This window comes from Dendrobium catenatum, unplaced genomic scaffold (genome assembly GCF_001605985.2).
Source record: "Dendrobium catenatum unplaced genomic scaffold, ASM160598v2 fragScaff_scaffold_743, whole genome shotgun sequence".
Lineage (NCBI taxonomy): Eukaryota > Viridiplantae > Streptophyta > Magnoliopsida > Asparagales > Orchidaceae > Dendrobium > Dendrobium catenatum.
This window is the reverse complement of record NW_021319205.1, coordinates 2,702,876-2,727,895: the sequence shown is the minus strand read 5'-3', so window position 1 is coordinate 2,727,895 and position 25,020 is coordinate 2,702,876. Positions and strand designations below refer to the sequence as shown.

The 25,020-nt window shown below is 35.4% G+C and overlaps 1 protein-coding gene across 3 annotated transcripts in view; it reads left to right on the top strand.

The window, feature by feature from the left end:
- The first annotated feature begins 8,752 nt into the window (after window positions 1–8,752).
- Window positions 8,753–25,020, top strand: part of LOC110110862 (dnaJ homolog subfamily B member 1) — a 48,534-nt gene continuing 32,266 nt past the window's right edge. Inside the window, exons 1-2 of one of the 3 annotated variants that reach the window (XM_028696445.1) lie at window positions 8,753–8,929; window positions 9,105–9,294. In XM_028696445.1, the coding sequence (XP_028552278.1) occupies window positions 9,130–9,294 (165 nt within the window). In that variant the 5' untranslated portion in view covers window positions 8,753–8,929; window positions 9,105–9,129. Of the gene's footprint in view, window positions 8,949–9,104; window positions 9,295–25,020 lie in introns of all 3 variants that reach the window. The other 2 variants (XM_020842502.2, XM_020842503.2) reach the window with 2 other exon arrangements.

The following is a 25,020-nucleotide window of genomic DNA, read 5'->3' as shown; positions in this document are numbered from 1 at the left end:
CGAAGTTCGCCGGCGGGATCGCTCGGATTATGATGGAGAAGCTTTACGGCTTCGGGTTCACGCGAGAGGTTAAAGATGAAATTTTGGCCGTTGATTCCAATCAACTGCGCGGATTAGATCCCGTGGTCCCGGGGGCCATTTGATCGTAGCCGTCCGATCGTCCATCTAATGGCTATGGTTTATATGACCGTTATCCAATCAGCCGCTAATGATTGCCTCGCCAATCATGGTGCGTCGCGTGTAAAGCGTCAACTAACTGGTAATTAACGAGTTTAATTTCACAGAAAATCAAGGGAAACTTCAAAAATTGATATCACCATGCACACTTGACAAAATTAGATGTTCTTAAGCTCATTGGAAAGGTCTCAGGGAGATCTATAGAAGCCCTATAATTCTAGGCTCTGATTGCATCTGTATTAAGTTTAATTTCAATATTAGTATTTTATGAATTATTACATTTATTGTTTAAAATAAATTCACCAGGGCCTGGAATTTTGGGAGAATGAATTTGGGCATGTTCCTGACATGTCCAAATTTTATCTCCCCTGTTTGAAGTGTCTAAGGGCATTACCATCCTAATTTTGATTTAAGGGTCATAGTTTGACCCTCAAATCCAAATTGGAACCATGGCCTATCCAATGAGATTTAGGGTTTGAATTTAAATGTGCTGATGATGTGTAGCATAGGGAGTTTAGTGCCAGTGATTTTGCCCCAATCCAACCTTAAGATAGCTCCCTAGGAATTTTTTTAAGGCGACTTAAGGATCACCTTAGGTGGCTTGGTTTGCCACCTTAGAGAACTCCATTTAGGCCCATGTTTGGCGTGTTTAGGCCCTGAGACCAGTCGATCTCATGGTCCAAATTTCATCAGATTTGGTACCAATTTGGTCCACCAACTAGGAGCAAAAAAAAAATCCCTCTCTAGAATTGGCCTAAAGCTTTTTTAACTCACCAAAATCCCTATTGATCCCTAAAAATTTTTATAAAATACCTCTAATCAACCATAATTTAACTCTTAATCAGTGAAAATTTAAATCCTTTAGTTTGACATTAAAATCCTCCTTAATTTAACTTTAATCAAAATCAATATTTAATCAATATTAATTAATAAAAAATTATTAAAAATCCCAAAAATTCTTTAAACACTTGTTAATATCTCTTTAGATCATTTTTGATCTTCGGAGTTGATTTCAAGAATTTTAGGATTCATTTGGGTTCAAATCACAAAATGAGCTATCTAATTAAGGTAATTAGAAAATTCTAATAAAAACCCAAACTCCAAAATTCATTACTAATTATAAAAAATTCCAAATCAATAAAACTCAGTGGATAATAAATCGAATTAAAATATATTATTTTCTAAAAATGTAAAACCCCCAAAATTTGGTCAAAGTCAAAAAGTCAACATTTTGGTCAACCTTAGGTCAAAATTGGGTCAAAACTTCTAAAAATCGTAACTTTTCATAGAAAACTCCAAATTAAGTTTGCCACATGTCTGACAACTCATAATAAGGTCTAGTATTTGTTCAAAATTAGAAACCTTTGAATTTCCCTCTAATTCTAAAAATTAAAATTTGACCCCTTAGTTAACATATCTAGATATTTTTCTTAAACCCGTTAATTCTTTCAAACTCCAAAATTTTCTAAGTTGGTTAATAAAATGCTGAACCAATCTTTTAAAATCATTAATCAATTCTCTTTAATATTAATCCACTCATCTTAATTTCAACCAACTTAAATTAACTTAATAAACCCCGATTACTATTAGGTAACTTAGGCCTACGAGGTTATTAGCTTAGCCCCAAGGAAGACGAAATAAACTTCATGGTCTCGATGTGAAATAAATGTAGTAATCAATTAACCTTTAAAATATATTTAAATAAATTCTTAAGATATCAATATTTAAACTCTAACTTAAATCTCCCTTTAAGCCTTAATAAACTCAAATACTATACAACTCTAACTAATCACCCAACTTAGGATCTACCCCAGCCACACGACCTTCTACACACACTTTAGATGGTTTGCTAAGACAACCAACTCTAGATCTAGGTTAGGCCAGTGTTTACTTTATTACTAGGTGCCTAATTTTTCATGATTTTACTACATGTTGTGGATAAAATTGCCTTGTTATATCTGCTTACTTTTTATTACACTATGTGGATGATTGATATGTTTGGCGACTAAATTACCCTTAGGATATGAACTATCTGGATGTTCACATAATTTTTTGTAGGTGGTCACGCTCATGCAGTGCAATAAAAAGGGGGCTAAGTAAATAAATTCAAGCAAAATAAGGTCTTTACAACAAATAACTAAGTGGAAAAATAAAATAAAATAAAATGTTTACTCACCTAGTCTCTCCAAGTAGTTGGGAAACAGAGATCGACAACTAAGTGCACAGAGCAACGATGAAGAAACTCGAGAGAGAGAGAGAAGCTGAAAGGATCGAGGGTTTTTTTAGCAAAACCAAAGTTGCCCATTTATCGAGCAAATTATGTCGTGCCAGGTCATCAAGCAACGTCAACAATTTTACTATGTTACTCAGGTAGAAATCACCCATTTAACGGGCAACTTTGCCTAGTTTTAATTTTTTTTAAATGTGCATATATGCTTAATAAATTTTTTAATTATGCTTAGTTTAAAATTTTCCCTTAGCTTTTTATCAAAGAAGTTGAGGCTAGCAGTAAAAGAATATGCTTTCAAATTAAATTTTACTTTACTTTTAAATCAAATTATATTTAAATAACCCCAAAAATTAAATCACACATAAAACTAATTTATATAAATAAATAAAGTTAATAACTTAAAATAAAACTAATGCAATTTAGCCTCATCTATTAAATTAAACTAATATTGAAATTCAATAGGTCCAAATTAAAATGTAAAATTAAACTCAAAATGACAAGAGAAAGAAAGTAAAAAGAAATAGAATAATACGATATTTAATAATCAATTAAAAACCAATAAAATTTAGAAAAATTTAAAATAAACTTTTATAAATATGTAATACTATAACGAATAATAAACTAAATACACATTTCAATAAACCCTGATATCTTCATCTCAAAATTTAATAAATAACCAAAATATCCATAAATTTAGAAATTCATAAAGAATAAATAAAAAATTAAAAATAAGAAATAGATTTTTATGAACTCATAAAATAACAATAAATAATGAACTAAATAAATATTTCACTTAACAACTCATGTTCACCTAAACCCCTTTAATTGAATTGAAACTTATAAAATTCTTTAAAAAATAATAAAAATCATAAAAATATGCAATAAATTCCTACAAGCTCATAAAATTATAATAAACAATAGTCTACATTGAAGGGATAATATTAAATTAAAATAAAATTTTTTGCAGAGCAATTTAAAAGTCAAATACAAATAATAAAATATTAATATTTGAATTAAAATCAAACCTGAATAAAATTTAAACATATTTAAAATTAAAAATTGAAACCTTAAACTTATAATAGGGTTGACCACCTGCACGACCTTGCATACACTAGATATTACACATAGGACATCAGCCTCAAACTTATTAGGTTGGATGTTTACCTTCTTTTATACATTATTTATATGGTTTCAAATATTATTTCTTTGTATTTTTTTTGCTTTTCATACATTATGTTATATTTCATTTTCCAATTTAATTGCAAATATTAAGCCATTAATTACAAAATCAAACCTCAAAATAAAAAAAAAAGACAATTGATGACAACTCTGATCATAGGTGAAAACTAAAACTCTTAGTTAGAGAACAAAACAATCAACACTAGAATATTGACCTACACATTAAATCCCATGATTTATGCACATTAAAACTTCCTAAATTTACATAAATCTTAACTGGTGTATAATAGACACTTGCATGTTTGCTTAGGATAGCCTGGAGATTAGCTCTCGTTAGTCTTTAGGAAAAATTATTCTACTCAAAATTTCAAAAAAAATTAAATAACCTAGAAAGATACATTATTATATGGATGTAAATGGTGTTCGACCAAGTCCATAACATATTACTTCCATTCCTTATTTAAGCAACTATCCACCTTCAGGTTCAGGGTAGACTACCTAACCTATTATGGTATATTTCGATCTCAGGGGAGGCCTTCTCCATAGGATAAAATTTATTTTTAAGCCTTTTTCAAAAATTTCAACATATAATTTTTTATATATGACTAGCTTGAATTATTAAACATTTGTAAGAGATGTACCATAGTGTATGCTTTTTTCTGATTATATTCTTCTTGTTGATAAGAATAAAGAAAGAGTTGAAGGTAAACTTGAATTATGGAGGTCAAACTTAGAGTCTAAAGGTTCTTTCGAGTAGATCTAAAATTGAATATATATAGTGTAATTTTAGTAGTAATAGATATGGTGAAGGGTTTGTGACTTTGAGCGATCAAGCCACTAATAAGAGTATACATTTTAGATATATTGGGTCTATTGATCAGAGTTATGATGAAATAAATGGGGATATTATTAGCAGAATTCAAGTTAGATAGTTGAAGTGGAGGAGTGCATTAAGATTGTTGTGTGATAGAAAAGTCCCCCTCAAACTTAAAGAAAAATTCTATAAGATGGTGGTGAGACTTGCAATGCTTTATGGTGCAGAATGTTGGCCATTAAAAGAAAATAAAAATATTAAGTTAAGTACTGTAGAAATTAGGATGCTTAGGCGGCTGAGTGGCTTTACTCTTTAAGACAGGATACGAAATGAGCATATATATGAAAAGGTTGGAGTAGCTACAGTGGAAGATAAGATTATAGAGTAACATTAGATGATTTTGTCACACAGAACGGTGGCCTTCTAATGACCCGGTTAGGAAAGTAGATGTATTAGATTTGGCTTATGTTAAGAGGGGTAAAGATATACCTAAAAAGACTTGGTTAGAAATTACTAGAAGTGACCTTTTTTTTTAGATTTAAATGAGAATTAGATTCTTAATAGGACACAATGGAGAACAAATGTTCATGTAGTCGACCCCACGTAGTGGGATTAAGGCTTGATGATGATGTTGTTGTTAACTAGTATGAATTACATTAACAATTCACAAAAAAATTAATAATTGCATCTATCTATTTTTAGAAGCAAGATCTATCATTCATAAACAAGGGCTATTTATGATTTTTTTATATGTTAGTCCTAATTTCCTAATTCAACAACAATAATCTATCTTGCATTTCATGGAGACCTGTAGACATCAAGGTTTTAAAGTGCTAGATTGAGTTTAGCTGATAATCCTATCTATAGAGGGTTATAAGTACAAAAGAGTCGAACTTTCTTAAACTTTTGGCAGGCGAAAAATATTAGTCCCATTGTATTTCATTAGATTAGGTTGGAGTCATTACCATATAGTGGCTCACCTTAGATGTTGGTTTCGATGCCGATTAATATATCATAAGTTCTCATTTTCTAGGTGTTGTCCTGATCTAATGATAAAAAATATAAGTCTCAAATTTCTAATAAAATACAAACTTAAATAATAATAAATCTCATTCTAAAATATTAAAACCCAATTATAGGATAAGATGAAACACTTCTAATAGTCTCAGAATCCTAGTGCTCTTTACTCTTCCTCCTACTCTAGAAAGAACTGCTCAACCTTGAACAATTTCTTTTAAAAATTTCAAAGTTTTTTATCCTTACCTTAAACTTTAAAATCCTAAAAATATTTGTCACTACTTTAATCGAGAGTATTCTTGAATGATTCACCTCTTTTGGAATATAATTAAATACAAAATGCTAGTTTTAATGGCGAACCTATAACTCTTAAAAAAAAAAAAACCTATATTATTCTCGTAAGGTAGGGAAAAGATCTCTAGGAAAGTAAATAGTCTTTCCAAAACTCATTTTATCATCAAATACCTTTGTAGAATGTTGTCATCTCTTAAAATGATATGATATTCTCTTTAGCATATTTGATCAATAAAATGATGCATTTTCCAAATCCCATTCTCACTTTCAAATCATTCATAGAATGCTATCTTCATCTCTCAAGATGATATATTATTCTCAATGTTGCATTTAATTTCAAGAATGATAAAACTTTTAAAAGTTCATTTCTCTTTTTGAACACTTTCGTAGGGCATCATGTTTATCTTTCGGAATGATATTTTATTCCCTTGAATGTTTTTTTTTAATTATAGAAATAATATTTTTTAAAACCCTATTTTATCATTAAATTTATTATAGAATACTGTGTTTTTCTCTTGAGATGGTATGTTGTTCTCAGTATAACATTCAATCATAAAATAGGAGGGCACACCAAATCTGCTTGGTTTTATTTTCTCATAGATTTTTCTGGCGAATCCATTAGGTATAGGTTCATCTCTCCATCTTTAGTAGTGGTGGAAGAAGATCATCCATGTTATTATACTCCTCAACATTATCACTGCTATGGGTGAGTTCTAGCAACTTTGCTAATGTCTTTATTGACTACAAACCAAAAGCATACCTAAACAGACCCTCTTGTAGGCCTTGGGTAAGTGCCTCTTAGGAAACTACATGTTCTAGGTCTTTTAACTCTAGCATATCTCATGAAAAATTCATAATGAAGTTTTAAAGGGACTCGCTTGGTTCCTACCACATACTTAAAGGAGTTTGTTAGTTCTTTAGAGGATTTTGGGTACTAATGAACTGTGCATGAACATTTTTTTTTAAACTCAATAAATGAAGTGATGATATCTAATGGGAGGCCGTGAACCACCAGACCTTCCCCTAGTGCTTGGCTTGTTGTCCATTGCATCAACTTATGATCACTGCACCAAAGAGTATGATGGGTTCAAATATTTTCATGGATGATATTAGACCCCAACCATAAGACTCTGTGCAATCAGAAAATGAAGAAGAAAGAGAAGGATAAGTAAGAAAAGGAGCTCTCAAACTCTATTACTCTCTATGAATAGTTAAACTGGCGTTGGTTCAAAAGAATGTATCTCAATGATGTATTTATAGTGTTATAAGTGCTACAGAAGAAGTTGCACAGAAAATAATAAATGATACATGATATAACTATTTACATTACATATATGGGATTCTATCAGTTATACATGGACAACAAGCTATAATGTGGTTCTAGAGCGCTTTCAACGGGTGCTATTGGACGCCTTTGGAATATGTTTTTGGATACCTTTTGGTGAGTGTCCTAACATCTTTAGTAAGTTCTTGGGACAAGTTGTATGCTAAATAGGTATAATCACCATCAGTGGATGAGTGTGGGTGAACCTCTTCTACCAATTGGGTGAATGACTTCCCTAGTTAAGCCCCTCCACTCCTTTTTGTAAGTGAGTGCTCCTAGGGCAAGTCCTATCCTTGATTGAGCCGAGTGACTACCCTTAAGCATCGTCTGATTCTTTTAATGAGTTTACTTAATATTATTGATTCCCTCAAATTCACATAATATGGTGTACATTAATCAAAATATTCTATTAGATAAATTTGAAATTTATTAAATTTATTTTAAGATGAATAAATATATAGATAATTAATTTATATTTATTTCAAAATAAATCCAATAATTTAAAAATTGATGTTGATAAATTTTTGATTAAAAGGGATTTCCTTTGAGCTATTCATATTTCATAGTAGAAAAATTGAATTAAAATATTTTGATTATTTGTTTAGAACCACGATTTGAAAATCAGATCGGACCGGCCGGTCCGACTGGTTGAAGGCCGGTCCGGTTTACCCTTAAAAATCGGGTGTGCATCAAACCAGCCAAAACCGGTTTGAACCGCCGGTTCAACCAGAAACCAGTCCCGGTTTTCTAAAACCGACCGGTCCAAAATTTTTTTTTATATTTTTATTTGGATTCTTTATTAATAGCTCTAAAAATTTATTTGTTTTTCACCTCTAAAAATATTTTATGTTACTAAATGAAATATTTTTTTATTAAAATATTTAATTATATTATATTTATAATTTTATATTTGTGAATTTTTAAATAGTTATATTTATAAATTAAATTTAAATATGTAATATAAATTAACAATAATTTATATTAAATTATATGGTTATTAGATTTCATTATTATGTTAATTTTATTATTTTTTATAATAATAATATTATTTATTACGTTATCCGGTTCGAACTGTGAACCTCTCCTACGTCCAGTTCGTTGTCCGGTCCAATTTTCACAACCTTGGTTTAGAATGATTTTGGAAAGTTTTAATAAATATTGTGCCTTGTTGTGTTTCATATAACAATGTCCCTATTTTTCACGACTTATATTAACCTTCAATATATTTATACTTCACGATAATATAATTAAATTGCTATATAAATACGATTAAGATTTTGTTTGAGACAACTTTTCAAAACAACTTGTTTAGTATGAATTTATTTTAATTAAAAAAAATTTGTACTAAAAAACTGTTTTAAAAACAGTAAGAAAGTTATTTCAAATGAAGCCGAAATTATCACGCAATACAACTTACCGATTACTAATGAATGTCTAGTAATTTAATTATATTTATTTAATAATTCATTTATAATATTTAAAATTATATCAACCAACAGCACATACTAAATGAATTTAATACTGTCAAAAGATTAAGATCATAATGATACAAAATATATTTTTATTTACTTTTAAATTTATCTAAAAATAACTTTAATATAAAAATAAATAAATAATTTTTATATTATATTAGCAAAAAAAAATTAATTATTATTATTATTATTATTGAGCCCGTCACCCGGATAGGTCGTTTCTTTTTGTAAGTTTGGGGCGCGTATTTTAATCCGTTTCTCATCCCCTAAACTTCGCTTTCTCTTCCACATTTCCTTCCATCTCCATCAAATCCAAATATTTTTCCCAATCTCAAATCTGATCAGATCTCTCGAAGCATTTATCCATTCATCCAGAAAAGAAATATGGATTTTTTTCTCGACCGGAAGTTTCAGTTTGGCTAGTGAGCTTTTTTCGGTGAAGTACTTTACTAATAGAAACTAGTTGAGCATTTTGATTGTATTTTGGCTTTGTGGAATCGATTCTAGGATATATTTTATGATGGTGGAGCTTCCCTTTGATTTGAATCGGTTTCGACTGTAAGCTGAACAGGGTTCTGTTTGTACTGTATTTAACAGATCGGCGGGATTTGTTGGGATCGGAATGGGGTTGGATTATTACGATATCCTGAATGTGAAGAAGAATGCGACAGATAACGAGCTCAAGAAATGTTACAGGAAACTGGCGATGAAATGGCATCCTGACAAGAATCCCACAAACAAGAATGAATCCGAGGCTAAATTTAAGCAGATCTCCGAAGCTTATGAGGCAAGTTGTCTTTTTTTTTTGGGTTTTAATTGAATTGAGCATTTTATTTTGCTACATTACCTGAATTCATCCGATTAAATAGGAATCTCATTGTAATATTTAGGTTGGAAAACTTTCAAAATTAAATTCAGGTTCATACATCTTCAATTTCCACTAATTTATAGTCAAATTGAGTATTTTCACAATGAGACCACAAGTGGTATGATACGAATCTATATGAACCTAAATTAAACAGTTAAACTATATTTGAATTCAGGACATATTAATTGAAGAACCTAAAGATCTTTGAATCTTGCATGCTTATGATCAAAACGAGCTTTTCTATGAGATGAATCCAATGAACCCAAGATCATTCAATTATGAGATTCATAAGACAATTAAATATTAAATAAATGGTGCATGATAAAATGATTCAATATGGATAATCTAAGGTAATGTTATTAAATTTTGGTTAAAAATTTAAAATATTACTCTAAAAAAGTATAAATACATAGTTATTCTCTATATGAAGGGGCATGGACTTGAAATTGGAGTTAGCTTAGAAATATGAAAATATTTATAGTTTTGTATAATAATCACCGCCAATTGCCACCGTCATCCGACTATTGTTAATCAACTGACATTGTTTGACTGCCATCATTTTCTCTCCACTACTCCCACAATCACTATTACAACTGCATGAGACCAAACATGTGCCGCCGACTTTATCCAGTTGTGACAAAGAGTGGGCTTCTATAACATCAAATATATAATAAATTATTTTAATTGGGCCGAGCCCCAATTTTTTTTTTTTTTTGAAATTTTCAATAAAACATTGGTGTCTTAAGCATTTTTTCCCATTTGTGTATATTAGATCTTCGTGCTAAGCTAAGGCATAAAACTTTATTTATCGTCACAAAATTTTTAGCACATAATAATTTGACACCATTTGTAAAAAACATCTCTAACATTCTACAAAACTCTTTTAATTGCTGACAACCAATCTCTCAATCAAGAATAACACAATTTAGTTGGTAATGGCCACCTAAACTTGACTTTAGAAGAACTTATAGACAAAAAAGAGCACCATCAAAGTACGACAGAGTTCTCCAATTATAATACAACATCATGCTAGAGCTAATTAATTTAATGCCACTCATGCATTGCCTTATCACAATCATGCAATTTCTTATCCACCACTACCTACCTAATTAGGGTGTAACACCGCACAGTACCTATAATAGTAATGTAGAGTGTCACATACATAAACATAATATTTTTTTTTCATCATTAAACATTTGATATTTTTCATTATTTAACAATTATATAATAGCTTCACTAACATATCATTTACTATACAAACAAAAGTATTTAAAACTCTAAATTACATCAAAAACCTATTTACAGAGCCACTAAAGAAAATCCAAATTAATACATCACTGAGTTGAATTGTCTGCGCACCTCCGCTGTAAACTCACAAACTGATCTAAATACTAGCCTATTCAAAAATGACCTTTTTCTTTCCTTTACCTATAACAATATCATAAAATTATATTTAACATCATCCTTTATTTTTTTTTTGAAGTCGATACTAAATCATAATTTTAGTATTTAAAAGGTTTGACTATACTTTCATAAACATATTCAATGGAGCCCAGGTAAACCTGACTTTATCACCATTGAATTACAAAGAGGTCACTTTTGACTCTTTAGGGGTCCCTTTTGCCCCACCTACTATGCAGATATCTTTTCTCCGGGGTCCCTTTCGCCTCATATACAATACAAGTTTCATATTTGAGTCCATTTTTTCCACCTGATATTGTAGATATCATATCATAAAATAGCCAATCTTTATTAATTTAATATTTAGTAAAACTCATGTATTCATATTTCTTAACTGTTTAAAATAGTTATAGACATTTCACAATTTATATAGTCATATATCTGTTGCAAGAAGAAATTAATATGCATTACCTATAGAATGAAACTTCTTTTTAACATATTACCAACTTAAGAAAAAATTAAAACAATCATGCTTGTTCACATATCAAACGTCAATAGTTCATATAAAAATGCAAGTGCTTATATATGAATACATCAATGTATTCTCATGGTGACTAATGAAATCATCATAATGCATATCAACTCATTCAAAAGACATTCATTCTAAAGACATTACAAATATATCTAAAATTTATAATCTTGTTATTTATAAACTAAATTACATAACTTACCTCCTAACGAATTTCCACTTCCAATTCTACACCACGTAATCTTCTTATTTGATAAACTATTTCAAAACTTTCTTTTTGCATATATCTGATGAATCCTAGAATTTTGATTAATATACACTTCTTTAGAACTTCCTTATCCATTAAAAGTTCTCTTAAAATAAATAAAGGAAGCTAATTTACTTTGATTCTTTCCTTTGATTCTTACTCCACATACATTTTCCAGATCTTTTGTAATCACTATTCTTTCACTGATATTGCTATCCTGCAATAATAATTCTCACATCAAATTACAATTAATTACTAGTTTCAAATCAATCCATCACTCCTAATCTTTATTACAATTATTCGATTGAATTTAATTTCATAATACTTCAAATACCTGCATTGTGCGGATCCTATGTGCACTTTCTTCTCAAAATTTTCCCTCAGCCGAGACTTCTCCCCCTCAGCCGAAACTTCTCCATAGTAGGTTTCATTGTGCCGAACAAAGCTACAGTCCCGAATACACTATGCGGCCTGTTAGAGAATTCCACTGTGCCCAAAATATCTAGTGTTTTCTAGACACTGTGCCGAACGGTTGAACTGGAATTTATGCACAACCGCAACTTCCCACTGTCTTACCCATTTCTCCTTGGTATCAGACTTAAATTAAAATAAAATTTTAATGGAAATGGGGCCCACATGGTAATTGCTCCTCATATCCATTGAAAGCATCTATTCATCTAAGAATTTGGATATTACAAATCTTCCCTCAAAAAATTTTATCCCAAAATTCAGCTTTTTCATTCATCATCAAATAGGTGAGGAAACTTCTGTCTCATGTCTATCTCTTTTTCCCATGTAGACTATTTTACTTACCTGTTTTTCCATTTTACTTTTATATAAAGAAGCATTCTGCTTCTTAGTTTATGAACATCCCATTCTAATATCATTTCAGTTCTTCAATATAAGTCAAATCTATCATGCAAAATGTTGCAAGCACATTTGAGCTTATGATAACTGTGCAATTTAAAATGATCATCAATAAGAAGATCAAGGCTATTACTCTAAAAAAAGTGGAGAAACTATTAAGCAAAGGTCGCTTGTATTCAGTTGAGTACGACCAAGTGCCATACTCCAAAGGTTATTCCATGCCAAAATTTAATATCTTTAATAGCAACAGAAACAAATAACAATATTAGGCCCTATTCAAAGCATCCTATGGTAATATCGGAGGCAACGATGGAATACTCTTTCACTGTTCAATAACAGTTTGACATTAATTGCTTTCAAATGATATTATGAATTTCCAAACGGCTCACTTAAAACCTTCACTGAGCTTAAAGCTATGTAAAAAGCTTTGACAATGCTAGATAGTAAATAACTATTCTTGATCTTGCTTTGGGGAAAAGAAGAAAATACGTATCAATGACCAAATACAATGCTTGTTGGCAAAATACGAGTATGGAAATGCAAGTAATAACTGAAAGAAAAACATGCGATCCAATTGCTAAAGAGAAACATCAATGTTACTGTCTTATCCATTTCTCCTTGGTATCAATCAGACTTAAATTAAAATAAAATTTTAATGGAAATGGGGCCCACATGGTAATTGCTCCTCATATCCATTGAAAGCATCTATTCATCTAAGAATTTGGATATTACAAATCTTCCCTCAAAAAATTTTATCCCAAAATTCAGCTTTTTCATTCATCATCAAATAGGTGAGGAAACTTCTGTCTCATGTCTATCTCTTTTTCCCATGTAGACTATTTTACTTACCTGTTTTTCCATTTTACTTTTATATAAAGAAGCATTCTGCTTCTTAGTTTATGAACATCCCATTCTAATATCATTTCAGTTCTTCAATATAAGTCAAATCTATCATGCAAAATGTTGCAAGCACATTTGAGCTTATGATAACTGTGCAATTTAAAATGATCATCAATAAGAAGATCAAGGCTATTACTCTAAAAAAAGTGGAGAAACTATTAAGCAAAGGTCGCTTGTATTCAGTTGAGTACGACCAAGTGCCATACTCCAAAGGTTATTCCATGCCAAAATTTAATATCTTTAATAGCAACAGAAACAAATAACAATATTAGGCCCTATTCAAAGCATCCTATGGTAATATCGGAGGCAACGATGGAATACTCTTTCACTGTTCAATAACAGTTTGACATTAATTGCTTTCAAATGATATTATGAATTTCCAAACGGCTCACTTAAAACCTTCACTGAGCTTAAAGCTATGTAAAAAGCTTTGACAATGCTAGATAGTAAATAACTATTGTTGATCTCGCTTTGGAGAAAAGAAGAAAATACGTATCAATGACCAAATATATTGCTTGTTGGCAAAATACGAGTATGGAAATGCAAGTAATAACTGAAAGAAAAACACACGATCCAATTGCTAAAGAGAAACATCAATGTTAAGATGATATCTTATCTATAAATAACCTCCATCACCACATTCCATGTCCTACTTGATCAGGTGGCGAAGTTTGAAAAGTTAAATTATTTAAAATTTGGAAGGCATCCAAAAAAATTCTAAAGAAACAAAGCACTTGATCCTAGATGAGGTGAAACATGTGCCGCTTCTCTTAGCACTAATAAAGAGAAACGAGTATTCTATAATATAGACAAAAAAATGTAATCTATTTACAATGAAAATAAAAGGAAGCAGTCTTTCAACCCGAACCTGCAACTAAAGTTAGCGTTCGGAGGAAATGATAAACCTTGAACTTTCCTTAGTGGAGAGGATTGTCTGAAGTAGGTAACGGGGATCGATGATCCAATAATCTCGTATCTCAAAGAAAAGTTGAATAAGAATTATTTTTTTAAAAGGGTGAGTATTGCAAAATTATTCTAACATGCACTAAACATAGGTCTTTAATTGGTAGAATGTAGAAGACTTGAGATGCTAATTAAACTAAAAATCCTAATTATTGCCCATACCATAGGGTGATTAGTCATCACATTGAAAACTATTATATATTAAAGGTTTGGATGGAAAGAATGTATAGAAAGGGCAAGTTCATCTAGTCACATATTATTTTAGTTTGTCTGAAGAGAGAATTCACAAGGGTGGTTACATCCTTTTTCATGCCCTTAGTTCCCAAAAAAAAAAACTTAAGATGAGAAATGGGAGGCTATGATATCAAAGAAGATAACAAAGGAATTAGGTAGCTTGAAAGAATTCCTAGCATCAAATGCAGATCATCAATTGAATCAATACTCGAGATGAAAGAGAAATCGAGTGTAAAGATATCAACTCTTAAACCCCAGTCAAAAGATATTTTAGCTAAGATAGCCCACCACAATCTGGTCAAACTCCATCAAATACACCCAAAAAGAAAATCAAACTAAAAAAATTCAAGAAGAAAAAGACTATACCAAAATGTTATAGACAATTTGGAGGACTGCCACCAACCTACAATAGTGCCTGTTAGGCTTATCGATTACATGTCCAGATGTCAGGGTAGAAGATGAAGATGAAGGGGAAGAAATTATAGAATCCCTTCCTATTGAAATATTTCTAGTCATTTCGGTGACATTGAATGTTTATTTGCGAATTTCTCAAATCCTTAGTAGGGGCCAAGCAATACCAACTCCAATAAACACAAAATTGAAAAATAGATTCGAAGAATCTACTTCAACAAAAAAAGGAGATTATGATAAAGTAACATCCAAATATTGTTTACTGGTGATGCAGACAAGTAATAACTCAAAAATAATTGTGCTTTCCTAACAGGAGAGTTAGAATCCATAGTAGCATCACAAATGTAATGCATGACGTTCTGTATTAATTTTGAATCTTTTAACCAATCTTCTGAGATGATGTAGGACGATGTTACGCCGGTTCACGTAGAGCCGGCCCAACTGGCCAATGGGCCGTCTCAATTCCACTACAGGAGGCGAAACAAAGCCGCCCTTGGTTCCGCCAAACAGATGGGGCCCACCCCATCTAAGTGAATTTCAAAATTGAATAGATGGGGAGAGGCTAGGCATTTAAGAGGGAATTTGGATTAGGAAGGTTTGGGTATTAAGGTGCATGAGGGAATTATGGAGGATGATGTTTTGATTGATTGAAATTAGGGTTTTTTGGAGGCTTGGGCTCTAGACAATCTTGTCTAGAGATTTGGGAGAGACAATCCTCCTCTTAAATTGAGGATCTCTTGTATATTTGCTTTGTTCTTGATTCCCTTTGATTATTATAAGATTTACTATCGTTTGTTTGTTCTTCCACCACGTTTCTTTCATTTTCTCGCTGTTTTACTAATTATTGATTAGGATTGCTTGCGAACTCAAGTAAATCCGATAGGATTACTTTCGAACTCAAGTATTTTCTATCAAATTGATATCAAAGCAAGTCGTGGGACCGATGGAGGGCTGTTTTCGACTAATTTCAGCAGCGATTTTTTGCCCGGAAGGAGGGAGATTGCTGTTTTTGGAGTTTCAAATCCATATTTTTTGTTTTTACAAACTCCGGATTGTGATGGCAGCCAAAAAGGTGGATGCTTTGGAGGAAAGGCTTGAAGGTGAGATGAATCAAATCAAAACGATGGTGGAGGAAAGGATTTCCTTCATGGAAGGGCAAGTTGCCGTCTACGGGACATGATGAAAAAGATGTTAGAAATTCAAAACCAAATGATGGCTTCGGTGGAGAAAAGAATGGAAGGAAAAAGTACGAATTGTGAAATTCGTAGGGAGGAAGATGAAGTGGAAATCATGGAAGGAGAAGGAAGAAGACCCCATCTGGATCTTGTCCAGAGGGAAGAAAGGGGAGGTGGATATACGGGGAACGTTAGGAGGGTTACTACGACCGCCGAGGTGCTGAATTTGAAGAAATAAAGGGGGATTTCGAAGGGGGTTAGGGCTATGCCAGAGCAATGGAAGACCGAGAAACATGGGGCGCACCTAGCACTTGGGAGAGGGGAAACTATGGAAGGATCAGGGGAAATGGTGGCGACCAAAAGGTGAGGAAGTTGAAGATGCCCATATTTGAAGGAGAAGATGCGTATGGGTGGATTTACAAGGTAGAGCAGTACTTTACCATCAATGGGTTGACGCAGGAGATGAAGCTGACAGCAGCGAGATTGTGCTTGGAAGGGAAAGCCCTGTTGTGAGTTCAGTGGAGAGACCAGAGGAGGCCGATCAGGAACTGGAGGGAATTCAAAGACTGCATAATAGAGCGTTTCCAAACCGATTGGGGAGGAGACATCTACGAGCAATTCTTTGCTCTAACACAGGAGGGATTAATAGCAGATTACCGGGAGCAGTTTGAGCACCTAGCTAGCAGGGTGGAGCGACTCTCAGATACAGTATTGGAGGGAAATTTCATGAAAGGGATGAAGGCGGAGATTCGAGCAACAGTGAAGGTTTTGATGCCCCGTGACTTGGGGGAGGCCATGAAGTTGGACCAACTAGTGGAAAATCAAAGGAATTTGGAGAGGGGAGCCAGGAGTAGCAGCACCGGGGGCACTTACAGGATGACGACCTCTCATCTAGCACTGAAAGTTCATGCAACAGGAGGGAGCCGAGAGGCCACCAAGGAGAAGACAGGAGTAGGGAGCGGGGGAAATTTCAAGCGGCTGATGAAGAAAGAGATGCAGGAGAAGAGGGCTAAGGGATTGTGCTTTAGGTGCGATGAAAAGTACACGCCAGGGCATCGGTGCAAGGACCGAACTCTTCAGGTTCTCACCGTCTGTAATGATGAGGAAACTGAGGGAGGTGAGGAGGAGATAGAGGAGACGGATGAGAGGCTACACTTGGATCTAGCTGAGGTTTCCCTGAACTTAGTGGTAGGGTTCACTACGAATCACACCGTGAAGGTGAAGGGAGAGATAGAAGACAGGGAAGTGGTGGTGTTGATTGATAGTGGGGCTACTCACAGTTTCATTTCCACCTAGGTCGTCGACCAACTGGGAGTGAGATTCGTGGATATCGGCTATTACAGGGTGATGATGGGTACGGGAAAGGTGGAGAAAGGTCAGGGGATTTGTAGAGGAGTGCGACTGACGATACAGGGGATACAGGTGAGGAAGATTTCCTTCCGCTAGAACTTGGGAGTACCTACGTCATCCTGGGGATGAAATGGCTGCAAACTTTGGGAGACACCAAAGTGAATTGGGGAGCACTCATGGAGTTGATGGTGAATGGAAGGAAGGTGGTGATTAAGGGAGATGCGGGGCTCTCCAAATCCCTGGTTTCTCTTAAAACGATGGTGAGGGACATTCAGTTGGCAGGCAGAGGGTATTTGGAGCTGTACAGTTTGGAGGGAGCAAGATTGGAGGAGGGATGAGACATACCCCTCTCTATTCAGCCGTTGATTCAGCAGTTTCAAGATGTTTTTCAGCTACCTCAGGGTTTGCCATCGCAAAGAGAGTAAAAGCATGCCATCGTGTTGAAGGAGGGAGTGTTGCCCATCAGTGTACGACATTATCGCTACTCTCAGTTCCAGAAGGATGAAATCGAAAGGTTGATTAGAGAGATGCTTGAGGCAGAGATCATCAGACCCAGCATTAGCCCTTTCTCTAGCCCCGTTCTGTTGGTGAAAAAGAAGGATGACAGCTGGCGTTTTTGTGTGGACTACAGAGCACTCAACAAGTAAACTGTATCTGACAAGTTTCCTATATCAGTCATCAACAAGCTGTTAGATGAATTGAGTGGAACCTTGATCTTCAACAAGATAGACTTGAAATCAGGTTACCATCAGATTCAGATGGAGGAGGATGTACCCAAGATGGCCTTTAGAACCCATGAAGGATATTATGAGTTCCTGGTGATGCCCTTTGGCCTCACCAATGCTCCCGCTACGTTCCAGGCCCTTATTAATAAGATTTTCAAACCTTAACTCAGATGATTTGTATTGTTGTTCTTTGACGACATCCTGATCTATAGCAGGACAGAGAAGGAGCACTGGGAGCATTTGAAAAAGGGTGTTAGAGGTATTACAAGAGCACCAACTGAGGGAAAATTTAAAGAAGTGTTGTTTTGCAAAAGCCAGTGTAGAGTACTTGGGCCATGTGGTATCAAAAGAAGGGGTGGCAGTAGATCAATCCAAAATTGGGGCAATGCTAAAGTGGCCAGTGCCGAAAAATCTGAAGGAGCTGAGGGGATTTCTTGGACTAACAGGTTACTACAGGAGGTTCGTTAAGGGGTACAGCTCCATAGCATGGCCACTCACTGAGCAGTCGAAGAAGGGTTCCTATGGGGGGAGGCGGCCACATCAATATTTGAGAGCTTGAAAAAGGAGATGACTACGGTGTCGGTCCTAGCTTTGCCAAATTTCACTCAAACCTTCATTGTGGAGACATGCATTCGGATACGGGCTGGGTGCAGTGCTTATGCAGAATCGTAGGCTCATTGCCTATTCAATCAAGTATTGACTGCTAGAGCTCGGCTGAAATCAGTTTATGAGAGAGAATTAATGGCCATCATTTTTTCCATCCAGAAGTGGTGGCCCTACCTACTTGGAAGGCATTTCATTATCAGGACCGACCAGCGAAGTTTGAAATACCTACTGGAACAGCAGATGGTGATAGAGGAGCATCAAAGGTGGCTGTCCAAGTTGCTAGGGTATGATTTTGAGATTTAGTATAGACCAGGGGTGGAGAACAAGGCGGCAGATGCTTTGTCCAGATGTATGGGGGAGCTGTAGATAGTGGCACTATCCGTTCCTTTGATGCTTGACTAGGAGGCCATCAGAGAAAGTACTAGAGATGAAGATTTGGGAAGGATCAGGGCAGATTTACTGAAAGAGGAGAGTAGCCACCCAGGGTACTCATTGGAGGGAGACAAACTGCTTATTATGGAAGATTTGTGAGGCCCCGTACCTTGATCCACATCCTAAATTTACTCCAGGAATTTTATGGAAGCGCAGTGGGGGGCCATTCAGGAGTGTAGAAGACCTACAGGAGACTGGCGGCCGAGCTTTACTGGAAGGGAATGCATAGAGATGTAGAGGAGATGGTGGCGAGGTATGAGATCTATCAGAGGAACAAATATCTGATTATGTCACCAGAGGGACTAGTATAGCCGTTGGCATTACCAAGATGGGTATGGGAGGAGATATCTATGGACTTTATAGATGGGTTGCCTCATTCAGAGGGGTTCACGGTGATCTTGGTGGTGGTGGATAGGTTGAGCAAGTATGCATATTTCATTCCCCTCCGACATCCCTACATAGCAGTGACAGTGGCTTCAGCCTTCATTAAGGAGGTGGTCAGGTTATATGGAGTACCCGAGGCGATCTTATCAGAAAGTGACAAGGTATTCCTCACCATTTTTGGAGAGAGTTGTTCAGATTGCAGGGGACAGTTCTGAAGAGGAGTACAACTTACCACCCACAGACGGATGGCCAGACGGAGGTAGTCAACAGGAGCTTGGAGACATATCTGAGATGCTTTGTGTCAGAGACACCTAAGCTATGGGCTAAATGGCTATCATGGGCGGAGTACTGGTACAACACATCTTTTCATTCTGCTTCATAGATGACCCCATTTAAGGTGTTGTACGGGTGGGATCCCCCACACTTGGTGCATTTTGGGAGCAGCAGTACTCCCGTGTCTTCAGTAGAGGAATACTTGGAGGAGAGAGATCGAGTGCTAGAGGAGTTGAAGAGACATTTACTGAGAGCTCAGCAAATTATGAAGAAACAAACGGATGGGCATAGGAAGGACATCCAGTTTGAAGTGGGGGAGAAGGTATTTTTGAAGCTCCAACCATATAGGCAGAAGACAGTCACCAACATGAGGAATAAAAAGCTGGCTCCAAGGTACTATGGGCCTTTTGAAATTCTGGAGAAGATTGGGGCAGTGGCATATCGACTGAAATTACCACCATCGACGATGATACACCCGATTTTTCATGTCTTGCAATTGAGGAAGGCCATTGGTGACTTCATTGCCAACCCCGAGCTACCTGCGACACTCACTGAGGATTTAGAGGTGGTTCTGGAACCCTTAGAGCTGATGGGAGTTCGCTAGAAAGAAGACGAAACTAAGGAAGTGTTGATCCAGTGGAAGAACCTACATGACTATGAGGCCACATGGGAGCCATATGAGAGGACGAAACAACAGTTCCCAGATTTTCACCTTAAGGACAACGTGATTCTTTAGGAGGGCGGTATTGTTACGCCGGTTCACATAGAGCCGGCCCAGCTGGCCAATTAGCCGGCTCAATTCCACTACAGGAGGCAGAACAAAGCCGCCCCCCTCTCTAGTTCCGCCAAACAGATGGGGCCTACCCCATCTAAATGAATTTCAAAATTGAATAGAGGGGGAGAGGCTAGGCGTTTAGGAGGTAATTTGGATTAGGAAGGCTTGAGTATTAAGGTGCATGAGAGAATTATGGAGGATGATGTTTTGATTGATTGGAATTAGGGTTTCTTGGAGGCTTGTGCTCTAGACTATCTTGTCTAGAGATTTGGGAGAGACGATCCTCCTCTCGAATTGAGGATCTCTTATATCTTTGCTTTGTTCTTGTTTCCCTTTGATTATCATAAGATTTGCTATCATTTGTTTGTTCTTTGATGCAATCAAAAAATCCGGGGAGGGACCCCAAATTTTCGATCACAAAAGGAAGACGCACTTAGCTAAATAATAAGAAGAACAAACTCTTACATTTCATATAAAAATAACACTTAGAAACATAATATTAAAAGACATTTTGATATATAAAGACTCTTACAATCGAGTCAAATAAAAAACACCTAAACTTGCTTTCCAAAAGAAGAAAGATATACAGATGGAAGGGTACTTGCGGAGAGACGAAAAAGATTAGAAGCCGAGAAGAAGGGTGGAAAGAACTCGCAAGTCTCTCCAAGAGATAGAAGAAGAAGAAGAAGCTCTCAAGCTCTTCCAAGAAAATCACTAAGATTTCTTTCCAAAAATTATCTTATCACATTACTAAAACAGCCACAAAACATCTTCTATATATAGACAAGGGAGGGGAATACAAACAGCCCCAAAAACCCTTTAATATTCTATATTAAATAAGGGAAATGAGAAGCCAACAGTCAACTCCAGGAAATGAAGCACCAAAGCCACGGAAAAGCCCCCCATCAGCCACGGGAAAACAACTTAGGCAAAACCCGAAGAGGTAGCCGCAAAAGCCAAGGAGACCCGCACGGAACCGAAGCACCAAGGCACGGGAAAGACCACCCAGCACGGAAAACCAGCAGCCAACCGGGGAAACCAAGGAGTTCAAGCACGGAAAACAGCCAACATAGGAAACCCAAAAGCCATTCTTGGAATCCCAAGGGACAAAGCTCAGAATTTTAAGAGATAAAACTATAAATAAAGAGTTACATAAATAGGTAAATAAATGAACTAAAACATAGCTCATAATAAGCTAACTTTTAGTTCAATAAATGAACTAAAAACCGGCTCATAATGAGCTAAATTTCAGCTCAAAATTTATTGAGTTAGCATGCTTAAGGGAAGTCAAAACCAAATTTTTTGGGTTTGATTTGACCCCCCCTTTGCCTACATCAGACTCCCCTTCTTGAGAACTCATCTCCCGATGAGTTAGCTTTTGTTTTCTTCTGAGTGAATGAAGGAGGTGCATCCAACTCTTTAATCTTTTCTCCAAACTTCTTTAAAATTTATTCTTGCTCTTTCTCGAACTGACTTTGTAGATACGTCTTCCATTTCTCGAATTTCTGATCACATAAGAACATGTGATATTGAAGTTTGTATAATCTGTCTTGAAGCGGATCTGTTGAATCACCTTCTGTTGGAATCCATCTGTCCATCGGAAGAGGGACATCAGGATTGTCTGGCTTGTTTTCATCTTTGAATGAATCTATCTTTTTGTCTTTTTCCATTTTTCAATTAACTTTGACTCAAATAAAGACTCAATCTAAAGAAACTTAGACTCCCAAGACTCACACAACTTGACTTGACTTGACAAACCAACTTAAAATCCTAGGACTTCCTAACTTGCTCTGATGCAAAAAATGATACAATCAAAAAATCCGGGGAGGGACCCCAAATTTTCGATCACAAAAGGAAGACGCACTTAGCTAAATAATAAGAAGAACAAACTCTTACATTTCATATAAAAAGAACACCTAGAAACATAATATTAAAAGACACTTTAATATATAAAGACTCTTACAATCAACTCAAATAAAAGACACCTAAACTTGCTTTCCAAGAGAAGAAAGATACAGATGGAATGGTACTTGCGGAGAGACGAAAAAGATTAAAAGCCGAGAAGAAGGGTGGAAAGAACTCGCAAGTCTCCCCAAGAGATAGAAGAAGAAGAAGCTCTCAAGCTCTTCCAAGAAAATCACTAAGATTTCTTTCCAAAAATTATCTTATCACATTACTAAAACAGCCACAAAACATCTTCTATATATAGACAAGGGAGGGGAATACAAACAGCCCCAAAAACCCTTTAATATTCTATATTAAATTAGGGAAATGAAAAGCCAACAGTCAACTCCAGGAAATGAAGCACCAAAGCCACGGAAAAGCCCCCCATCAGCCACGGGAAAACAACTTAGGCAAAACCCGAAGAGGTAGCCGCAAAAGCCAAGGAGACCCGCACGGAACCGAAGCACCAAGGCACGGGAAAGACCACCCAGCACGGAAAACCAGCAGCCAACCGGGGAAACCAAGGAGTTCAAGCACGGAAAACAGCCAACATAGGAAACCCAAAAGCCATTCTTGGAATCCCAAGGGACAAAGCTCAGAATTTTAAGAGATAAAACTATAAATAAAGAGTTACATAAATAGGTAAATAAATGAACTAAAACATAGCTCATAATAAGCTAACTTTTAGTTCAATAAATGAACTAAAAACCGGCTCATAATGAGCTAAATTTCAGCTCAAAATTTATTGAGTTAGCATGCTTAAGGGAAGTCAAAACCAAATTTTTTGGGTTTGATTTGACCCCCCCTTTGCCTACATCAGACTCCCCTTCTTGAGAACTCATCTCCCGATGAGTTAGCTTTTGTTTTCTTCTGAGTGAATGAAGGAGGTGCATCCAACTCTTTAATCTTTTCTCCAAACTTCTTTAAAATTTATTCTTGCTCTTTCTCGAACTGACTTTGTAGATACGTCTTCCATTTCTCGAATTTCTGATCACATAAGAGCATGTGATATTGAAGCTTGTATAATCTGTCTTGAAGTGAATATGTTGAATCACCTTCAGTTGGAATCCATCTGTCCATCGGAAGAGGGACATCAGGATTGTCTGGCTTGTTTTCATCTTTGAATGAATCTATCTTGTTGTCTTTTTTCATTTTTCAATTAAATTTGACTCAAATAAAGACTCAATCTAAAGAAACTTAGACTCACAAGACTCACACAACTTGACTTGACTTGACAAACCAACTTAAAAACCTAGGACTTCCTAACTTGCTCTGATACAAAAAATGATACAATCAAAAAATCCGTGGAGGGACCCCAAATTTTCGATCACAAAAGGAAGACGCACTTAGCTAAATAATAAGAAGAACAAATTCTTACATTTCATATAAAAAGAACACCTAGAAACATAATATTAAAAGACACTTTGATATATAAAGACTCTTACAATCAACTCAAATAAAAGACACCTAAACTTGCTTTCCAAGAGAAGAAAGATACAGATGAAATGGTACTTGGGGAGAGACGAAAAAGATTAGAAGCCGAGAAGAAGGGTGGAAAGAACTCACAAGTCTCCCCAAGAGATAAAAGAAGAAGAAGAAGCTCTCAAGCGCTTCCAAGAAAATCACTAAGATTTCTTTCCAAAAATTATCTTATCGCATTACTAAAACAGTCACAAAACATCTTCTATATATAGACAAGGGAGGGGAATACAAACAGCCCCAAAAACCCTTTAATATTCTATATAAATAAGGGAAATGAAAAGCCAACAGTCAACTCCAGGAAATGAAGCACCAAAGCCATGGAAAAGCCCCCCATCAGCCGCGGGAAAACAGCCCAGGCAAAACCCGAAGAGGCAGCCGCAAAAGCCAAGGAGGCCCGCACGGAACCGAAGCACCAAGGCACGGGAAAGGCCACCCAGCACGGAAAACTAGCAGCCAACCGGGGAAACCAAGGAGTCCAAGCACGAAAAATAGCCAACATAGGAAACCCAAAAGCCATTCTTGGAAACTAATATAGGAAATACTTGATTTCAAGTATTCCCTAATCACTTTAGCAACAAATCTCAAAGCGAGCTGCTGTCCACAGCAGGAAATCAGCCAAAAACAGTAGAAAAATAGAGAAAAACTGCAGGAGATAAGGAGAAAACGCTTGTATTTTACTAGTAGACAATGAAAATAGCAAAAATACAATTTGTTCTTCAATTCGAGAGGAAGAACGTACTCTCCAAAGTCTCCGGCGAAGCCAAGAGCCCAAAACAAAACCTAGATCTCAAAGAGAAAACTCAAATTCAAGATAAGATCCAAATTCCCCCCAAACTCCTAATTATACAAAATTAATCATAAAGGACAATAATAAACTTCCTAAAACAGCCTTTCACGTTCAAAATTTCCCTCCTAAACTCCCCCTCTCAAGCCTACGTGGATTCACG